An 18,292-nucleotide genomic window follows, 5' to 3' on the forward strand; every position below is an offset into this window, starting at 1 on the left:
GCGATAAATATCCAAACTGGCATCTAACATGCATCGGACCGCTAACATCGGAATCGGAGGACAAGCTAAATTACCATCGTACCCTTATCGTCGTCATTAGTTTCATTGACCAAGCCGCCCGTCCGTTACAGTGATGCCAATAAACAAGTGAAGGGCATTTCAGTCTAGTGTAAATATAGTTATCGCTTACGTCCCAATAGACACGAGTGGAGTCCCATTTTTTATATTATATTTTTTTTCTCTTCCATTCTTTTGCGATCTCGAGTCCTTCTTTCGATTCCGATCGCAAGGTGAGCGCTGATTCCTCTACAGCGGCGTCGAATTCCTGGCTAATTTTGCAAGAATTTCTTTAATTTTTGCGGTGAGTTGACCGTTTCTTGAGGAACCTGGAATTCGATACGAGACCGGAGTTCTTGGAGGTTGTACTTTGGAGTTTGGACGTGATGCCACGGCGTAGTCGCAAGAATTCCCACAGGGCAGATAAGCGCGTGACTCGAGACGAGCGGGAGCCAAAATTTTCTACTTTGGCGAAGTCTTCTGAGGTCAAGGATCGGATTGATTTGGATAATGGTGGTTTCTCTACAGAGGTTGGGAAGAATTGGAGGAATGGGTTTGAGGAGTCTTCCATATGCGAGGATCGGTGGAATTGTGGAGAAGAGGATGAGAAAACTGTACATTTTGAGACTAAAGATGGGAATCTTGGGCATGTGGGATCTAACAAGACTTTGAGGTCCAAGATTTCAGTTGTTGATTTCAAAGAAAGGTCAAGAAGTAGGGGTAAAGGTGTAGAAAAAGAGGAAGAATCCACTCAAGAAAGGTCGAATTATGTGATATCTGAACTCGGAGGATTTGAAGAGGAACGAGCGGTGAAGAAGGATTCGGAAATGGCTGGTAAGGTAATCGATGACTTTTGATATTTTATTAGGTTCTTTGGTAAGAATACTTTATAGCAGACATCGAGTCATGTCAACTTCTATAACGTTGTTTCTATAGTTTATATTTCTTTGTTATGACCTGAGACAGTTGCATTTTCATAGGTGTCAAGATGACCAACTAGTTCACCCTCAGAAGAGACCCAACAATTTAGAAAATGTTCTTGAATAGGAATCTCTGGTCAATTCTGCAAATATTTCAGTCAAGACAGGATTGACTGTCAAAATTTTAATGTCTAGAAGATGGTCGTATTATTTCCTGATAAACTTTCTTGTGTTCGTTATACAGAAGATTTATCTAGGATTACACGCAATTCTTTTTCCAGACAAGAGTCACCCTTAATATATACTTATTCACTCTATAGACCATTTTTTGAAGACTAGATGCTAAAGTGAGTATAGTTAATAAACTTCTTTTAATATCTTTCTAATATTTCCCTGAAAAGTTTTGGTTCTTGATCAAGATTATTCACCAATCTGCGACTAAGAAGCATGAATAGCAAATTTCATACTGCAGTAATTTCTTCTTGGTTATAAAGTAAGTTGCTCTAAAAGCTTCAGCTCTTAGGATATTTTGAGTGGGGCAACTAATGATCTCTTGATGTCTGAGCAGACAATAATGAGCATGATTTCAATGAAAGTGTATTAGCATCCTTACCTACTTATTTCTTGTGGAGTGGCTCATCATTGATAAGGATATGGTGACCTTTATTCCATACTTCTGAGATAAAACCATCAAATCCAGAGTCAGAAGAAAAGGAAAACAGAAAAACATTACTCTTACTGGTCGTCTATGATAGGGTGTATGTATGTCTTTCTCAGGAGATATATATTTTCTTTTGAATTTTTGCATTGGCAAATGTAGGAAATAAGTTGTGGTTGAAGATGACAATAATGTTTTGGGTCACATATGCTTGAGAATTTTCTCGACACATATAATTCAGTTGCCCAGAGACATAATAAAAAAATTACCTCGACGGCAATAGGTTGGATTTTATATGTTTTTCCTGCTGACTTTTCCATATTAACAGTGCGTGCTTGGTTTCTCTGTGATTTCACAGAATACCAACAGGATGATGAGTTGTTCAATACCAAGTTAGAGAAGGAACATTATCTACATATGAGGAGAGAGAGCTCTGAGGATAAATATAGATGGCAAGATGATAATAAGGAGACTGAAGATGGGCAGTTACGTTTTGAAGAAGTTTGTACAGAAAAGAGAACTTGTAAGGGTGGAATGTTCAGATATGGAAGTCATAATGATGGAAGGTTTAGAGGTAGATACACGGATGACATTTACACAGTGCATAGGCATCGAGAAGTTAGAAACAGACAGAAGCATTCTTCAAGAGATCTCACTACTGACAGGTCTTCCAGTAATAATCATCGGGATGAATACGAATACTCAGAAGATCAACAACATGAGAAAAGCAAGCTTCTGAAGACTGATAATGGTGGTTCTTATCCAGTGGAGTGGAGCAGTATGCAGAGATATGAAAACAGAGGAAGGAAGACTTCCTACAAAGATAACAACAATTATAGTGATTTGGAATGTCAAGATGGAAAAAGACCACATGGACATGTGGAGAAATATAAATCAGATACCAACGAGTATGATTCACATACCAACAGAGGCAGACCTGAATATCTGTGTGCAGACAAAGTTGAATCTGATTGGGGTGGTAATCGACAAACAGGCTCCCCCAGATCCAGTTTTCTTATCAACACAAAGAGCAGGTATTCATTACATATCTCTTGTTTATCATGTTGTCTGTGGTAATAATACCATGCGCAAGCTGCAGATATGGTCATTCTCCTCTATATGAATTGCAATCTTCTATATGTTGACGACCTTACTCCTGGTTAACTCATTGGTTTTATGTTAAGCATATGTTTTAAGCATATATCCTTCAGCCTTATGTTGTCCTAAAAGGGGGCATGCAGTTTTCTTACATTTGAAAAAAGTGAACATTGTTTAGGCTGGCCTTATGGTGCTTCAGTAGTGGTACCGTTCTTTTAAAATGTTTGTTTGGTTAAAGGAAAGAAACAGAAGTGAGCTTGGTATTCTCTGATAACCATGAAAAAGTTCTATAAATGTGTATTTTATTCTTTAAGATGCGTCTCTCTGATAACCATGAAAATTCAACAATACTCTATTTTCTCAGTACTCGTATTCTTATGCTAGTAACCTGATTTTTTAGCATATGGAGATATCGCGATATGTGATTATAGCTCATGCCATCAAGGTCAAGTTCAAGCTTATGCTTGTAAGTTGTAAATGACCTTTTCTACAAACAAATGTATAAGGTTATTGATTTCGGAATGTTCTTTTTCTTCAGGCATAATTTAAAACAAGAAGAATCCACACAAAGGGAATGCCCTTATGAAGAAAGATTTCGATCAGGTGGAACCTCTATAGGAGATTTTAGTAGTGTTTCTGGACAATATGAGAGAGCACATAATTTTCGGTCACTGGACAAAACCAAAGCAAAGGATGATATGATTGAAGCTGCCTCTTCAAAATATACTAGGACTCCAAGATTAGATGATCCCTCACCATTTTCACATAGAAGTGGTATGAGGCATAGTCTTGATCTTGAGGACCTGGCACAAAGGGACAATGTTTCCAAAGACGGAAGATCTTTTTCCAATGTAAATAGCAAACAGAAAGACTTACTATTGGATAATCCAGTTGTGGATCACTGTTCTCGGTCAGACCTGCAAAATAGTGAACATATTCTTGTTGACCAATCTACCAATGGAAACAGCCATTTCTCAAGAAGTTCATCAGGGCATCTTCCTCCGCTACCTATTAGCACTGGGGTTGATAGTCCATCAAATATTGGTTCATATGAAGATGATACTAGAATTCAGAGAAATTATAAATTCAGTAGTCATTTCAGAAGAAATAGTGATCACAGTAATGCAAGGGGACAAGAAAATGCTTTTAGGGGTGCATTTGTTTGGCCCTCTCCAATTCCTGATTGTTTCATCCCTTTCCAGCATGTGCTGCTGCATCCTGGATTTCCTTCAGCTAGCAAACAATATCCTACATCTCCATTTTGTATAAGGCCACCTTTGGACATTAACCACACAGGTGTTCCTTATCACAATCATGAAGTAGTTGACCACTTTTCTGGTTATGTACATCCATTTGGATGGCATAATCAGGTGGAAAATCCTTACTTGGAGTTGCCAGGATGGGATACAAGCAAATCTGTCTTTGCCAATGATTCACATGCCTATGAAAACTCAAAACAGGATTGCAATAGACATGTCGTGGATAACCAGATAAGAAATGATATGTGGAAGGGACATAAAAGTCACACAAATCTTGAGTTTGATCAGCATCTAGAGTCAGAATACTCTGCTGGAACTCCTGCAGACAAAACTTTATTACGGCAATCTCTTCCTCGAATCCATAGAGAGCAATGCCATGCAGAACAAAGTGAAATAAAGAGATCTAGTGAAGCACCACCAGCTAAAATCGATGCTGATGCTCCACTGGGGACTTCACATGATCAGTCTTCTGAGCCTCCTACAATCACTAAGGATGAGAGCTCTTGCTTTTGCTATAATTACCTTGTTAAGCTTGACATCTCAAAGGACCTTGCTTCTCCAGATTTGTATAAAAAGTGTACGGCTATACTGGGTTCTGGCCAACCCAATGTATCTGACGTTTTAAAGCATGAATACCTCCAGGTAGTTGGAATATTTTCTGTATTAGATAGTAATTACCATCATATGCCATTTTGTGTAAACTATAATTACCATTATGTACCTTACTGTGTAAGCTTTATTGCATGGTGATGTTGATTACCAAGGTTCTTCCCGCACAGAATGCTAAAGCTGAGACTGAAGTACGGAGGAAGAGTTCAAATTGCATCTTAACTTCTCTGTTTCCTCCAAAAACAGCGGCAACTTTTCAGGTATATTAGTGTTTTTTTTTATTATTGTTCCATTTAGATGTTCTAGATTGTCAGTTAGCATGTTTTTCCAGTTAAGGTATTTATGATGAATCAGTAATCTCTTTTTGCATGACTCAAATCGGCCCTTTTCTGTAACAATTCTGCCATCTTATTTTCACTTCGCATTTCTTTCTGAATTGACTGATTCAATAATCTCATTTCTTCTGCTGAAGAGTTCCTTCTCTTATTTTTTTTCTTTTATTTTGATTTTACATATAATCAGTTTGAAACGTGTTATGGTTAAGTGAAACTATTTGCTAAGTTCTTAAGTTTATGCACATTTAAGGTGACCCTGTCTTTTTCAAATTCTTTTCTCATTGACCTCTTATAACATATAAGTATGTCCTAACTCCTTGGTTTTAAATTTTGCAGAAAGCCATGTCGCTTTATAGGATTCACAATGAATTCACAAAATCGAAGTATCCTGGCTTGTCTGTAAGTTCACAAGGAGGAAGAAATGCTTCGAAAGCTGTTGACAAGGAAGATTTGGGGAAGCATGATAATCCATCTCTTAAAGAAAATGGATTACTCGTGAGTGCTAATTCCACCAACAAAGAGGAGGAGGGCAACAACATTAATGTTGATGTTGAAGGAGATCATCCCGGATATGATCAGGAAGGAGAGAGAGTTTGTACAAATTCTGGAGTCGATTATGACGTTGAGAGATGTCAGAACTCCAATGTTGATGGATATCTTCCTGATGTTGCTAAGGAAAATAGCTCAGGTAGTACTTTAGAAGGAGAACTTTCTCATGTTTCTAAGGAGCTTGGGAGCACCCGTGCTGATGCTGATCGCAATCTCTCTGATGTTGCAATGCAGCAAAAGCCTGGTGTAAATGTTGATACATTAGTTTTTCTCTCGAGTTCTCAGTCATGCGAGACTGTAAAGCCGGAATGTAGCGTAAATGCAAATCAGATAACTTGTTCTCCTGAAAGTACACAGTAAACATTTTATACTCATCACCGTTGCAAATAAGCAGTAGGCATGCCCCTGTTTTTTTTTTCTTCTTCTTCTTCCTGCAGATTTCTTGCATCAGCTATCTGTGATATACTTGTCCTAGTATACAATGGCCTAAAGGAAGCTAGCATTGACAGAATTTTGGTGGATAATAGGGTCAGAGAACTCTCTTACCAGTTTGTTCCTCCTAGCTGTCTGATCTTATTAACTAAATCATGTCCAGATTTGATTCAATTTCACATGGAGGCAACGGAGGGAGACCACTGGTTGTGGCACTAAGCACAATTAAATAAGTTGTCCTTTCTTTTCCTTTCTTTTCTTTTATTTTTATCATATTTAATATTTCACCTGGCCTTTTGTTCGTGGTACCTTCTCTGACATCCAGGAGAGTTATATCCACTCTTAAACTTAGACATGGAGTAATCGATGAAATGTTTATAGAACTGACTCAGATTCTTGTAGATGTTTGCTTCTTTTATGCGTGAGAGAGAGAGGGAGAGAGAGAGAGAGAGAGAGAGAGAGAGAGAAGGTATCATATTAAGGAAATATATATAATGCTTTTCAAAATCAAGAATTGCCCCAGATACATGCATTAATCTCCCTATAAACCCTAAAGCAAATGAAAGAATAATCCTATGTTGAATTCTATCATAGGGTTAACTCATATAAGCTTTTCACATATCACCAAGCACAATCTCTTCTCTTTTCCTTCCCTAAACCCCCATATCTCCATCTCATCCATCTCCCCAAACCCACTCCACCTCAAAAACTCCCCCAACTCCACCCCAAAGAGCACCGTCTTGTCGAACCGCTCCCACCTCACGAGACGAAGCTTGAAGCAATTGGGCGATGACCGCCACGAGTACACCGGCACCTCCATCCCATCCATCTGCTTCGCCGCCTCCCTCCTCGTCTTCTTCACCGCCTTTTCCTCCTCTTGCTTTTCCTCCCCTTCGATCGTGAACGACATCGACCGGTCACGGGGGCCGTCGTGGAGGCCGGTAGCCATCCTTTCGAGAGGGCAGAGCGCGGGGATGAGGTGGAAGTCGACGAAGCTGTCGGGGAGGAAGAGGTGGCGGTCCAGATCGGTGGAGGTTAGGGTTTTGGCGATCAGGAAGCGGAGTTTGATGCCGTCGAGGTCTTCAACTAGGGATTGGACCCAGCCCGGGAGGACGCGGGGGAGGAGGACTGGGTTTACCTCCTTGCCCTTCGAATCCATCTCTTTCTTCTCTTGATTCATATTCTACTCGTTTGTTGGGGAAGAGAGAGAAGAGAGAGAGAGAGAGAGAGAGAGAGAGAGAGAGGACAACTGGGTGATATAAGCAGAGGAATAATAAAAGAGTCTTGTTTCGCGCTTTATTTTGTTCCTCCTGGGAAATTTGCACAAAGAACCCTTACAGTATGGACTTTTTTAGTTTAAACCATACCTTGTAATTTTTCTTAAAAAAAGACCCTATATTTTATTAAAAGGATATTTTTATTGAATATTTTAGATGTAAATACAAAAAGTCCATCAAATCTGATACGAGACGAGCATAGTGGTAAATCCAACACATCAAGAGATATATTCCAACTCCAATTCCCAGAGTCTTTTATTTTTGTTCTTCAAATTGCTCTTTTTGATTCAACAATAGATCTCTCCTGGAACCAAAATTAGAAGCACAAGAAAACGAACAACATCCCCTTGGAAGTGTCATCTTCCTCAACTCACGGCACAACTTGGGCTTCTGCACGGCCAGAGCTGTAACCCGAACATCCTTCGGCCTTCCTCGCGCACCGCCACGACTGTGGTCCCGGCGCCGCCCGGGGGCCCCACGAAACCGATCCATTCTTGGTCGAGAAGCCCCACCGGTTGAAGAGAACCCAAAGCTTCCAGTCCTTACCCTCGGCGACTCTCGCGGATCCGCCGGTCTCGGAGCCGAAGGCGTCTTCCATCGGAAGATCTTGCCGCGGCCGGTGGTCGTCGGCGTTGGGCTTGATGTACTTCTCCTTGATGGAAGAAGATGAAGACTCTTCGACGCGTTTACGCTTCGCTGCCATGAATCCTTTTCTCGGAAGCAGATCGAGCACGGGGCAAAGAATTGAGGGAGGAGTTAGTGGTGGGCGGAAATTGGGAAATGTCGATGAGGTTATAGTCTTATAGACGCCCGTGTGTTGCATTTATATCTGACGACTAGGTTAGATTTTAGATAATACAAGACTCGGACTCGGACTCGGACTCGGACTCGGATTCGAATCCATTCCGAGACCGAGACGCCTTAGTCTTATAGGAAATTTTCAAATGTTACCCAACATTTTTATCATTTTCTGATTAAGTACCGTCTTTAAAGATTTTATGAACTTACCCCTCTTTTTCTCTATATTTTTAACCCAACGCCTATTGTTACTTCCACTATCTGGCATTAACACTGGTTTACATATATAATTCGACTGATTAAATTATTAAAATATCCTCTCTTTTTCTTACTTAGACCCGCATTAATCAAACTATTTATGAGCCATATTTCACCCTAGATTACTCCCACAAAAACATGTTTCTCAATCTAATCATCCTACCATGCACAGCCAAATGAAGACCTCTCCTTTATTTTTCAAACCATAGTCTAATCTCTTTTCCCAAATCGAACTCATACCCTGTTGAAATAGGAAAGAGGGCATAACAAGGAATATTTGTTATTAACCTTTAAAACAAAATGGAGAAGGAAAGAAGAAAAAGTAATTTAGATATTTCAAAAATTATCCTTAGAATTCTAAAAGAATTTTTTTTGCTAATATACTTCTGTTTAAAAATGATTAGGTTAAATTAAATCAGAGTATTAGATGAAAAATATAAGAAAAATTGAGGGGTTGGATCACAAATTACTCAAAGACAAGATAGTACTATAAAAATAATGGAAACGTAGGGTGTTACTAGGACAAGATTATCAGCCAGGGATTTTAAGCACCGAAATTTACCAAATTACATTTGAATACTATTAAGTTTCCCCAGCTGCAGGAAATTCCTGCAAACCATTGAGAGAAAAAAAATGAACAGGGATGCACCATTGAGACCACTAAAGTTAATGAACCATTACACGACTTACAACCATTGCAACCTTGTGGATGCAGTACGTAATCTCAAACTTAATTTTAGTTTGAGTTATCGATTAAATGTGATAAAATACAAGCTCATCAATGGGGGCAAAGAGAAAAGGTGAACAAAAGAACTCAATGAAAGAGGAAAGAATACCCATTCAAGGGAAAAGAAAAATGAGAGGTAAATTGGTAAAATATGTACATTTAGTTCATATATCCACGGCAGTTTGGAGCTCCACAGAGGCAGGGAACTTTGCAGTCCTCGGCTTCATCAGGATCGAACAAGTAATTGTACCTGCACCAAGTAGGAGATTAAGGATTGGCGTAAGATTGAGACAGGTTATGCACACAATCACTCAATCAGATTGGCCTAACAATCTTAGGATGAACTGGCAGATTCTCAGAACAGCAGCAGTAAACAAAACAAATCTTTTAACTCAAAACACAATTTGGTGTTAAATGCAATGTTTTAATAACATGACAGTTGGAATATTTCCTGATAAAAAATTTGGACCATGTCTCATCCATAACTATCACAATTGTAAAGGCAAATTTACATAAAAATATAATTCAACAAATAGCACAAAAAAAAAGCCAAGAGGACTTTAATATAATATTAGTATCTTATTTATCTGAAATGCCAATTTGTTTAGAAATGCATGCTAGATGTAGGAAAGTTCAGATTAAAGTTTAATTGGATATGATATAATTTCAGGATAGCTAGCTTCTAGAATAAATTAACCTCATCAAAAAACTTAAAATAAAAATCCTTTTGAGGGAACAGTGAGGGTTTTAACTGTATGTATGAAATAAGAGAAATCAGTGATAGTTAAGTGGCAATACGTTAATTCTTCGCCTACAGAGACATCTCTTTTAGCAATAAGTACAATCCGGCTCTTATCATCACCAACGGTCATAATTCTTGCATAACAGTTCGGCATACACTGCATCAAGAACACTTGACTTCAGAATGTGAATGACTGAATTCTGTCATATTGTGATATTTGATTCAGGAAATGAAGTAAAATAGTGATGGCTTACCGAGTGGTTAATTAGGCGTGCTATATTTCCTCTCTCTGTAGCATCAATCACTACATCTTCACTAATTTTGAAGAGCTGCAATGTAGACATGCAAATTAATATTTCTACAAGAATTCACAGTAGTAAATCAAATTGATATCTAGTAATTCACAAAAAGCATTCAAAAGAAAGATATCTCTGCACCATGTATTATTGCCTATCCAGTACCCAACAATGGCTTGATTATATAGGTACTTGCAGATTCTTGAGGTCATTGATCAGCTTAATATTTTTTTTTTTAAAAGAGCCACGAAAAAAAGCTCAAGTTTTTAAGAAATAGATTCACAAAATAATTAGCGAGGTGCAAATAACCTGGAACACAAGAGAAAGAAACCTAAAGCACATGAAATTTTTACTTGGCATGTATTTTTAAGGCTACAGCAAAAGAAAATATATATTGTTCAACCTTTTGCTTGAAAAGAGAAGTATGCGTACCAAAAAGAAAGCAAACTGAAGATTTTATGCATTTTGTTATCTCGCATTATGGAGAAAGAGGAAAAAAGAGCATGTCATGCAAAGGGAGAAGAAAAATTGAAAGACCAGATGGAGAATGCTACTCACATAACAATCCTTTTTCTCCAACCTATAGCGGGCTTCCCTTAGATCAGCAACACTGCGCCGGACTTGCTCCCCACGATATTCAATTACCTGATGATATACCTTTGTTAGAAGCTGACAAACTGTAATATCTGGAGCCAAGAGAAGTAAGATTGACAGCTAAAACAGGCAAAATTGGAGGATTGATGTAATTAAAACTGAATAATACCATTTCTCCTTCCTGAATGTTTCTACGAGCAAAGAGGCCCCATCCATGTATTCCAGACTTACCAAAACAGACTCTACACCTTTCAGTTTTCTGGAAGCATGATTACAACATAGCATTAATGAATGTTCAACACCAGTTATAATGAAAGAGACCGATGAGATAGTAATTTACCTGTAAGTAGTAAAGACGTTCTCTGAATGTAGAAAATGATCCAGGGTCCCTCTCATCCTGTTAAACAATGAGTTAGAAATATTATAAAAAAAATTAAGACCAAAGTATTCTGAATAGAAAGACTAATATGCCCAATCAAGTGAAAGACATACTGAAGTTGTATTCAAGCTTCCAATTGTATCAAAAGAATGATGGCGACACCCCATTAAGCGGTGGAGAATAGCCTCTTCCTTCTTCTGAAATAGTAGATAATAAATGTAAGAATAACTAGAAAGAGCTCCATGGTGTTATACAAAGAGAGCCAACATGTTGATCCACAAAGAAGGAACATGCAAAATCACCGTCCAAACAAATGAGATGCAGCAAAAACGGCAAATTGGAAAATAGTAGCTGTATTTCTTTCCTACACATGGTACATGCCTTCACTAACACCTGAAAAAGAGAAAAATTATAAATGTACCTTCGTTTCCATCTTATTGTAAATCAGGCATCTCATAGCTGAGGAGTCAGGGTGTATAGCAGGTAATATTGCCTCATGGGGAACGTCTTTCCTGATAAGCCTTGAAACATTCTGTTTCTCATTATTCTGGAGCAAATTTTTTGTAGAGAAAACTCCAGTAGGGGTATGTAAAATTAGAACATTATCTGGGTTTGGAGATCTGCACATAAATAAGAAATGAAATCAATTCTATCTTGTCGAAGTGTAAGGGATACAGGATTTCTGGTTTAAGCTACAGGTTTTGTATGACATCATGACCATATGTTGGAAGATGGAACTTAAAAATGAAATGACAATAAGCCTGAAAAGGTGCTTAACATTTCATGACGCCTAACAAAAGGACAAGAAAGACCAAATGGCAGACAGAGAAAGGGAAATGTAGCAGATCTTTTATAAGATGTATACCTATGATGTGCGCAATATGAAACCATTTTTATAATCTGACTGCCATTACTTTCCAAGCACTGTAACTGCAATAACGGAAGATGTGTCAAAATGTAATCATCTCTTTTCACTAATTTAGATTAAAAGAGGGCACAGAACACAGATAAAATAAAGCAGAACACCAACACAAAACTTGATGGTCTAAATCACAATTGCTATGAAAAGAAGTTTAACCATGATTGTACGACAGAAGTACAATGTGCATAGGTACAATTGATGTTTACACAAAACATGTTGAACAAAATGCAATTGATTATAGATACTATCTTATGCAATTTCCTGGGGGATAATTCACAAAGACAAATACAAGTAAAAATTGGTTAGCAGATCACCAATCTATAGCTCATAAAGCACATCCAATAACTATGTCATCCTTAATGTTCATTACATTCAATGATAAAAAGTACCCTTTACCCCCATAAGCATGATTCCAAGAAAAAAAGGTATTATCCTGATCAATATGTACCTCCATGCAGTATCCTGCTCTTGATGCACAGGTTGCATGATAATAAGTGGAACACTTGCAGCATTGTGCACAGGCACCATGCACCTGCTTGCATATCACACAAATCTGTAGCCAAAGCAACAAAATGGAGAAAATAATTATATTAGTTTCAATAATGTCAATTGTTCTAGAATTAAACCAGCGCAGCTGTTGAACAAGATTTGCAGTAAGATCGCACAATCTATTCTGGGAAAAGATAATATCATAAGAAAAATCTGAGAATGTTAACCTTTTTAAAAGACTCTAAAGGAATATTCAATATATTTCCTGCAGGTTCCATTCTCTCGTCCCTAGGAAAAGTTACTTCAGGTTGAAACCAAGCGCATGTTATATGAACCCACAGTGTGTCAACATCTGTTGGCTTCAGAGCACCCCCTATTGAAAACCCAGCAGATTCAGTAAGTCCCATACGAAGCCACTAATTAATAGACTAACTTGTAGCAGATACAGTTTTCTTCCTAAACATCAGCTCATGGAAGAAAACATGACAGATTCATCAAATAAAAGATAACAGCTGACAGAAGAAATTTCAAAGTAAATTTTCTTTGATAGATTTTGCAAAGTGATTTTCAAAAATTAACAAAATAATTAAAACAGTTCACTTTTTTATTGAATGAAATATAAATTATTCCTCCACCACCCAATCAGCAGGACATTCTTCAAATAGGGTAATGATTAAATAGTTCTCATAGTAAGAAAAGAACCTTTTACAGGGCATAGGCAACACTCCCGTTTATGTTGAGGGGCTTCACATGCTCTGCAAACCCATGAGGTAAAATCCTGTATGTTTTGCGCTCCATAGCATTCTTGGTGGACAGCTACTTGGCATCTGGAAAAGGTATAGAAAAATTAAACTAGGTGCAAGAGTTATCTCATTGAAAATATTTCGTTGACCTTCTGGCACCAAGTGCAATTGTGCCTAATGAAAAAACTTGGTGACAGAAAGGCAAAGGACCCAAATGAAGAAAGCACAAAGTACCTGTTGCAGATGATGATTTTATTATATTCCCAATCTTCAACCCAGCGACAAACAGCACAACGTTCAGTTGTCCATTTAGCATATAGTGGATCATAAGTTTCTGCTAGATGAAACCACAAACACACCCAGCTCACTTAATAAGCTTGCTGTGGAGGCATAAAGTTTGCAATGACAGAGGCATAAGTAGCCAACTCAAATGATAAACAACATTCTACCTTGCAGTATTTCTAATAGCTTTTCTTTCCTTGTTTTGACAGATGCATATTTAATATTTCCATCGAAAGAATTTTCCAGCTGCAGGTCCATAGAAGAAGATATTCATATATATATATTAGATCCTCATCCAAAAGAATATTCTTAGTTTCACACAGTAATCATTTAACTCTACAAAACTGATGGCAACAGATCTCAGAGACACAATTGTACAGAGAGTCTGAACAATATTTAATCAGTCTCAAGAAATAGGGGTTAACTTATAGTATATAGGTAAGAAGCCAGGGATGACCTAGCAAGCTGCAGGAGATAAAACAAGCGAAAAATAAACCAAGATTCTGTGAAGTACCAGTTTCCATAGTGGTTGCATGGTGCTTTTGACTTTAACACTAATCTTCCATTTTTTCTTTCTGGAACCAGTATGCCTCTCCCACTCACTAAGTGTTTGCTTCCGCTTCTTGCAAGAGCTGCAGCTACATAAAACACTGCAAGAGAAAGCGCCAAATTCAGATAAGGAAGTAAAATTTGAAGTTGAGAATTTGAGAATTTGAGCATGTAAATTCTGATATATCAACAGTTAGAAATGCAGTCATTGGTCACTAAAATTAGTCAAGTTTTGTGACTTTTGTCTCACTAGAAAGATTCAACAGCAAGACCTTAGAGCCACATCCTTTAGAATGGCCAAGTGATTGCCCAACAGATTGTTGGAAGTTAGAACTAGAAATAAACACAATGTGACAAGGAAGTAATAGAACCGAAAATGGACTAATATCAATATGATCACCGATATTTCTACAAGTGGTAGACTTTAAAAACTAAATGATATAACTATCTAACTTTTGTAGTTAGAAATCTAACTGCATATGTTAATTCAAGGCATTATTACTTAAATAATGAGGTCAGATTATATACATGTTTACATAAGTTTCAAGTGTTATGGAAAAGATAGTAATTATACAAAATAATACACAATCTAGCAATACAAACACCGATCAGGTCAATATGATTATGACACCCTAAATTGCAAATCAAAGGACATGGAGCAACCTGCTGAAAAATATTTCACTTGATACTATAAGGTTGAAACAGTCAACTTAGAATTGAACAGTGCAAGATCAGCACTAAAGAGAAAATCCCAACTTTTAATGCTTACACGTGCTCCTTGGATAAATATAATGCTTCCATGCCATTACACCAAACAGGTATTTCACTGGCCAATCCCTCCTGCAAATTGCTGCTACTGCATCTGTGAAAAAACATTTAGCTTCTTAGCATTATCTAGACATACTATTTCCAAGATATTCCAGAATAAGGTAAATGAGAGGTAACTAACTGTGTGCTGCCAGGCAAATTTTTCTTTACGGCTTTCGACACTTTCTTGGATTTTGCTTTGCAATCAGGGCAGAAATAATCAATCTCTTCCAAATCCTTCAACATAAAATCTCCAATCAGTAATAGGCAAACCAATAAGGAAAAAGAAAACAACAAACAAAGTGAGACCTCTATGTTACTGCACGTTTTGTCACATTCTACATGAACCCAAACTTGGCATCCATCACAACAAACCTGATTTAAAATGCATATATGTTAGTATTATTACTAGTATCATTCAAGAGGAGCATCCGGTCTTAAGAAATTGCATGTTATACAGATCTTCTTACCCAATTTCCACCGTCAGTATGATGCCAGATTTTCTTACATATACCACAATATTGCTTCGATTTTAATAGCTGCAAAGATGGCAAGCTACAAAGTTGTGAAAACCTACTAATTTGTACAAAGATTATGTCTAACAAACTCCAGAAGCCCTACAAGAATATTGAAAAGAACCAATCTGAAGCAACCACCAACATAGATCATGAAAGTAAGGTACAAACCTTATCACAATGTTTGCACAGTAGTTGTTCAGACTCATGCTTCCTTTTCTTTGCATACTTGGGTGGAAGACTCATCCCACAACTTTCACAATGGAGTTCTGATTTGCTTACAGCCTACAAAGAATTGAAACTGGTAAACCCATTGAGCTGGCAAAAACAAGCCTCCTAAATCATAACACCATTTAGATTTATGACTCCATGATACAATTAAAGCCACAGATGACAGATCTCAGCAGAAATTAGTTGCCTTTAGAACTTCAGATTATGCATATATGGGGTAATAGGTGCAACAATAGAGAGGTCCATTGAGATACTTATATGTATTGCCCAGAGAATTATCCTAATAGGAAAAATGATTCAACTGCCCATCGTCAGGTGCTCAGTCAGGCATTTAGGCAATAGGAGAAATGATTCAACTATCCTAATGGAAAATCAGTTTAAACAAACTCAAAATGGTCAATTTGTGAGAGATACCAAGATGGCCAGGAAGTGAACTTTTATGAAGATATGCTGTAAGCTTTCAATATGATTTTTTTTTTAATGGAACTACACTTTGCTCAGTTATAGTGATGAGCCAAAGCCATCATAAGTATTCTTATGTCTTAGAAAGCCAAAACTTTATTCCTACAGTGTTTTACCAATAAATTATTGATGAGATGTTGCATTGATAGCCAGAGTAACTAGCTTCTTGCCTGTGTATCTGATTGGCATTCCTGCTCGTGGTTTGAATCAGTGACCTCCTGCAAGCCCCTATGAGCAGACTGATTGTATGCAGGCTGTGCAGCTGTGTCCGTTCCATCCAGTTGAATATCTAAAACGTCATGTGCAGCTAAGAAAGCCTCTTCTATGGCCATCCTGAATTTGCTAGGCTTGGTCTTATACAACTGCTGGCCCTGAAACCTGAATAAAATAAAATAAACTGAGTAAATAATCTTAGAACCCATAGTAAAATTAGCTCTTCTATATAAGATTCGTAGTACATACCTGTCCAGATAATCTATGAAAGGAAAAAGCATCCCTTGCTTCACCCATGCATAATCCTGCTCAGAGACAAATTGACTCCAGGGTCAGATAAAGCCAAGCGAACAAATATAATTGAATGGCTAAAAGAGCACATTAGGAGAAACAGAAAAGGAAGATCCAAACACAATGTGTGATTACCCTTTCATTTCCATTCCCAGAATAGCCAAAGAACATCACACATGTAGCACCAGGAATGCAGGAATTCAGAACTACTTCAGGAGCTTGTTGCAATGGATCAATCACCACCGCAGGCCAAGCTGGGTACTTCTTCCCCGACTTCGCCCAAACTACGTCGCCCAAAACAAAATCCTCCGGCCAAAAGAAATCCTCTTTTCTTTCTACACTCTCCTTTCGTGGCCTGCATTCCACCGCCGCAGTATTTAAATCACCACACACCTCTTCTAAAATTGTCGCGGCACTTGGATTGCTCTCCTCCACCCCACTCTCATTCAACGACGTGAGGGTACTACAGGAGAACGAACACTTCTTCCCACTTGTTAGATCCCTGCACGCCACGTAACACTCCTCTTCCGCGAACAATTGTGGGTGTGAAATAGATTGTGCGCTAAAGGTAGCCTCTTTTTGGCTATAGATCCGATCTTTAGCTCCCACGAGATCTCCTTTATCGCGGTAACCTATCTCCGAACCTTTCGACTTGGGCTTCTCCTTCTTCCCGGCATCAATGAGGACTGAGTCCTTGAACCTTGAAGGCAGAACCTGCGCCCGCCCCCTCGACGTCCTCACCACAGGCTTCTCCTTCTCTCTCGACATCAATTCCACCTCTCTGTGGCAGATCGAGACCTCGGTGAAACACGACTCCACCTCCAAACCTTGCCGGAGTTCTCCTGAGATCTGGGGAATCCCAGCGCCGGAGACGTCCTCGAGCACCTCGATCGGAAAGACTCCATCTTCCTCCTTCCGCCGCTTCCGCCGGCCCACCTCACCGCCGGAGACTTCCTCATCGCCATCGCCGGGAAAGGAGGGGTTCTCGGCCTTGCAGCGCTTCAGGGACGGCATCTGGGACCTCAGATTCCGCTTAATTATCATCCTTAGGGCCTTCTCAGGGGAGAAAACCCTAATTCCGATAGAGAAATCAAGGGTTCGGGGAGTGGAGAAACCCCTAATTGGCGAAGCAAAAGAGAGGTTCCGTGTGGTTGAAGGAGAATTTAAGACAGCGGGGGGGCGTTCGGGATCTCTGGTTGGTCACTCGATGCAAGAAATAGTTGGATGGATTCACGATTTCTTCTCTTTCGGTTCTTCCCTCCTTCCTTTTGGCTCCAAATCCAAGTTGGAGTCGAAATTTTCGAACGCGAGGAGAGAGATAAAAAGACGAGGTCGGGATGGCGTTACGATTTCAGCATCGGTTTTCTTTTTCCTTTTCTTTTTTTTTTTCTTTTTGCTCTTATTTCGTTAGAAAAATACGATGTCCGACATGCTTGTGTCCTATATATAATTATATAATTATTTCTATACGTGCGTACGTAAGGATCCACCATGGCGGGAAGCGGAAACTGAGATGGAGGGAAGAGTGATTGGTTTAGAGCGAGTCGTATTTCGACTCGGAAAAAACTTCACATCCACACTAATCATCTATTTAAAAGAATGCAATATCAAAAATTAAATTTTAGGTTACGATTTATTAAATCTTATTCTTTTTAAATACTAAGGTATAAATTAAATTAAAGAGATGTTCAAACATATTTTGTTAATTTTTAATTTGCAATATCTAGAGATGTGCATCTTAAAAATGTAAATAAACTATTTGGTTTGATATATCTAGACGTGCGATTTTGTTTGTTTTGG

At 38.4% G+C, this 18,292-nt stretch overlaps 2 protein-coding genes across 4 annotated transcripts; one reads left to right on the plus strand and one right to left on the minus strand.

The window, feature by feature from the left end:
- The first annotated feature begins 198 nt into the window (after nt 1–198).
- Nucleotides 199–5,859, plus strand: LOC140792017 (uncharacterized). Of its 3 annotated transcripts, none has more exons than XM_073142793.1 (5): nt 199–896; nt 1,994–2,669; nt 3,272–4,634; nt 4,757–4,861; nt 5,273–5,859. In XM_073142793.1, exons 2-5 carry the CDS (start codon nt 2,053–2,055, stop codon nt 5,843–5,845), a joined length of 2,658 nt encoding a protein of 885 aa, XP_072998894.1. In that variant the 5' UTR covers nt 199–896; nt 1,994–2,052; the 3' UTR covers nt 5,846–5,859. The 3 variants fall into 3 exon arrangements, with proteins under 3 accessions (XP_072998894.1, XP_072998892.1, XP_072998893.1); XM_073142791.1 differs by having other exon boundaries at nt 217–891; XM_073142792.1 differs by having other exon boundaries at nt 217–891; nt 4,772–4,861.
- Nucleotides 5,860–8,884: 3,025 nt separating this feature from the next.
- On the minus strand, nt 8,885–17,826 carry LOC140792279 (histone-lysine N-methyltransferase ATX4-like). The gene is made up of 23 exons (XM_073143167.1): nt 16,628–17,826; nt 16,451–16,506; nt 16,159–16,366; nt 15,467–15,580; nt 15,251–15,319; nt 15,090–15,155; nt 14,923–15,017; nt 14,743–14,835; nt 13,939–14,074; nt 13,592–13,670; nt 13,377–13,476; nt 13,102–13,226; nt 12,627–12,772; nt 12,359–12,463; nt 11,854–11,918; nt 11,410–11,608; nt 11,102–11,185; nt 10,950–11,006; nt 10,779–10,868; nt 10,574–10,660; nt 9,974–10,048; nt 9,776–9,876; nt 8,885–9,227 (listed from the first exon to the last, which is right to left on the minus strand). The coding sequence occupies exons 1-23, from the start codon at nt 17,534–17,536 to the stop codon at nt 9,137–9,139; spliced, it is 3,150 nt and encodes a 1,049-aa protein (XP_072999268.1). The 5' UTR covers nt 17,537–17,826; the 3' UTR covers nt 8,885–9,136.
- Nucleotides 17,827–18,292: the final 466 nt, after the last annotated feature.

The sequence above is a fragment of the Typha latifolia genome, chromosome 7, assembly GCF_019914945.1.
Source record: "Typha latifolia isolate L0001 chromosome 7, TyphaL0001v2, whole genome shotgun sequence".
In the NCBI taxonomy this organism is placed as follows: Eukaryota; Viridiplantae; Streptophyta; class Magnoliopsida; order Poales; family Typhaceae; genus Typha; species Typha latifolia.